Raw genomic sequence first — 3493 nt, 5'->3', positions numbered from 1 at the left:
CTATGAACTCCATAACGAAGCAAGGTCCTCATGGCTTATCTTCCCTCATTGAACTCCCTCAGCAAGCAGGGGTTCAACATCAAAGTCGGTTACTTATGAGGGTCAAGAAACCTGTTGGGCCCGTATTACCATGCGACCCATTACACTTAGGGCACCAGTCCAAGATCAATGGTTCAGCAAAAATAGGAAAACGGCTTGATTGGAGTAAACAGGGAAAGCAACATCATACATATCAATCAAGAGGATACTTGCCAAAGATACACCTACAGAACAGGGAAGAAGATAAATCAAGAATATCTTCTTCATTTCGAATATATTCTGAAGATATTTGTAAACCCTAGAGATCCCTAGGTATAAATAAGCATAATTAGACATTTTCAGCATTCATGTACGCACGCATACTCTAAAATATAATAAAATTACTCTACTTTATCTACGGAACTGCATCCCTACTGAAGAAGGAGGCTTGTCCTTGCTCAGTATTGTATTTTTGAACTCATTCTCTTTACATAATTGAATACTTATTGCTTATTTGTTGTTTATTTATTGCTTTATCAATCGTTCTTAGTAGATTTATATGCTTTTGGTAGTATGATTGTTATTACCCCTCAAACCTAGCAGATTCTCATATGTCCTTGTTGAGATTTGCCTAAACAATTTGGCGCCCACCGTGGGGCTGATAATCAATTAACCTACCAATTCGCCAAAAACCAAAACAAACACCATGACTGGGCACCAAGTACCCTTTCCCATGGCCGAAATCAATGAGGGAATGAATGCATTCCGTCAAACCTTAGACCAGCAAAAAATCCAGATTGAAACACTGTTAGCCCAAAAGGTTCAAACCGAAGCCAAACTCACCAGTCTCACCAAACAAAATGAAGCCCTCCGTAGCCAAATACAATCAGTTGCTTCCAAAACCGTTAATACAAGAAAGAACATAAAGTATAGCCATACAGCTTGATATGTCAGGTACTTTTCATACCCCTAACGGGGAAAAAGGATCTAACACCAGGGAAACAGCCCTGGATCTAGACTCTTTGGATGCAGGAATTCGTAAGAAGAATAGCCAGGAAGGATCCGAGGAAGGAAAGATAGAGAAGGTGGTCAAAGAGTACCTCAAAGCAATCGAGGCCAAGATCGCCAAGATTCCTGGAATGCCAAAGCCCATGGAGGAAGAGGCATCAGATGGCTATATAGAGTCTCCCTTCTCAGAAGAGATCGTCATGGTAGAAGTGCTAAAGAGGTTCAGCACACCCAACATGGCTATTTATGATGGAACAATAGACCCTGATGAGCACGTGTCCCTCTACAAACAGAAGATGATGACAAGCTCAATCCCTAGGGACATCAGAGAGGCTATCATGTGCAAAGGCTTTGGAGCCACATTATCAGGTCCATCTCTAACTTGGTTCATTAATTTAGATAATGGGACAATCCGATCTTTTGCAGGAATGGTGAACCTATTCAAGATCCAGTTCGCCAGCAGCAGGAAAATAGAGAAGCAATCTTCAGATCTGTACCGTGTTGTGCAAAGACACGGTGAATCCTTGAGGGATTATCTCAACAGGTTCAACAGGGAAAAGATTGGGATACATAAGTGTGATGCTCCCACAACAATTGAAGCATTCAGAAGAGGGTTGCTAAATCACAGCGAGCTCTACAAGGAATTGACCAAGTATCCCTGTACAACCTTCGAAGATGTGCAAGCTAAGGCAATGGCTCAAGTCAGATTTGAGGAAGATGGGTATGCAAGAAAGACTCCAGAGCTCAGGAAGGATGAAGATCATCCGCCAAGAAGGAACAACAACTTTTCTAGAAGAGATCATCGATTCAAGCCGTATCAGCGTTCACGCTTTGATGAGGGATCAGTCAATGCTGTCGAAGGAGAATTTTCTGATTGGAGGGAAGATCCTGAACTCCCACCCAAGTTACATGAGTATTGCTTCAATGTCAATCCCGCAGGAGTAATAAGGACCCTAAACAAGATGGGAGATACTGTACAATGGCCCAAAAGGAGTGATAGGCCTGCAGAGAAGAAAGATCCATCCAGATGGTGTGATTTCCATTCAAATATCGGTCACACTACTGATGAATGTGTCACGTTCAGAAAGGAAGTTGCATACTTGCTGAAGAAAGGCTACCTCAAAGAGCTCCTGTCAGATAGATCTAAAGCTTCAGGGAAGGAAAGAGAGTCTAGGCAAGGAGCCCCTCCTCCTCCACCTCCAATTGTCAAAACCATCTGTTTCATATCAGGAGGGTCAGAAGTATGCGGTTTAACATATTCAGCAGCAAAGCGACATGCAAAGGAGAGTAACAAATATCAACCAGACAAGAGGGAGAAATCCAAGATAGACATCCCCATCATGTTTGAAGAAAGTGATGCAGTAGAGGGCCATCATGACGGTCTAGTGATCTCACTCCCAGTTGGAAATTGCATGATCAAGAGAATCCTAGTTGACAATGGAAGCTCTGCAAATATCATCGTGCGGGACACCCTGAAACATATGAACATATATAGATTAGAAGAACATCATCAACAAGTCAAAAATGCTAGTGGGATTCAGTGGGGAAACCAAAAAGACAAGTGGAGAGATTACATTGGCAACGTACGCAAAAGGGATCAACCTACATGTTAAGTTCCTAGTAATTGATACTCTGTCCTCATACAATATGATTTTAGGCAGACCTTGGATACATGAGATGAAAGCCATCCCTTCTACATACCATCAAGTCATTAAGTTTCCTACTAGGTGGGGTATTCAAGAAATCAGAGGAAATACTAGGGAAGCTAAAGAATGTTACAAGATAGAATTGAAAGCAACATCTACATAAAAGAGTTCAGCATAGCAATCAGAGGGTCAGCTGGGCCAAGACAAATTGAGCATATCAGAAGAACAGGAAGCTATGGAAGTCTAGTTGAACCCCAAACATCCAGATCAAAAAGTCAGAATAGGATTAGAATTGAAGGCAGAACTCAGACAACAAGTTTACGACTTTCTAGACGAAGAAAAAGATGTGTTCGCTTGGACCCATGAAGACATAAAAGGCATCTCTCCAGACATAATCACTCACAAGTTGAACGTGGATCCAATGCATACACCAGTAAAACAGAAGAGAAGGAAATTTGCGCTAGAAAGGAACAAGATTATCAATGAGGAAATTCAGAACCTACTAAAGATTGGGAAGATCAGGGAGGTAAAGTACCCAGAGTGGCTCTCCAATGTAGTGGTAGTCAGGAAGAAGAACGAAAAATGGCGAATCTGCATAGACTTTACAGACATCAACAAGGCCTGCCCAAAAGATCCGTTCCCTTTACCTCATATTGATGCCATGGTAGACGCCACAGCAGGGCACGAGCTGCTATCCTTCATGGACGCCTACAGTGGTTACAACCATATCCTCATGCACAAGGACGACCAAGAGAAAACCGCCTTCATTACCAGTCAAGGAATATACTGCTACAAGGTAATGCCTTTTGGATTGAAGAACG

General features: G+C 42.2%; 1 protein-coding gene across 1 annotated transcript; it reads left to right on the top strand.

The window, feature by feature from the left end:
* Window positions 1–965: 965 nt before the first annotated feature.
* LOC145604119 (uncharacterized) lies at window positions 966–2639 on the top strand. The gene is made up of 2 exons (XM_081660068.1): window positions 966–1366; window positions 1571–2639. The coding sequence occupies exons 1-2, from the start codon at window positions 966–968 to the stop codon at window positions 2637–2639; spliced, it is 1470 nt and encodes a 489-aa protein (XP_081516194.1).
* The last annotated feature ends 854 nt before the right edge of the window (window positions 2640–3493 follow it).

Source organism: Chenopodium album, chromosome 22 (genome assembly GCF_948465745.1).
Source record: "Chenopodium album chromosome 22, dcCheAlbu1.1, whole genome shotgun sequence".
Lineage (NCBI taxonomy): Eukaryota > Viridiplantae > Streptophyta > Magnoliopsida > Caryophyllales > Amaranthaceae > Chenopodium > Chenopodium album.
This window is presented reverse-complemented; position numbering and strand designations above follow the sequence as displayed.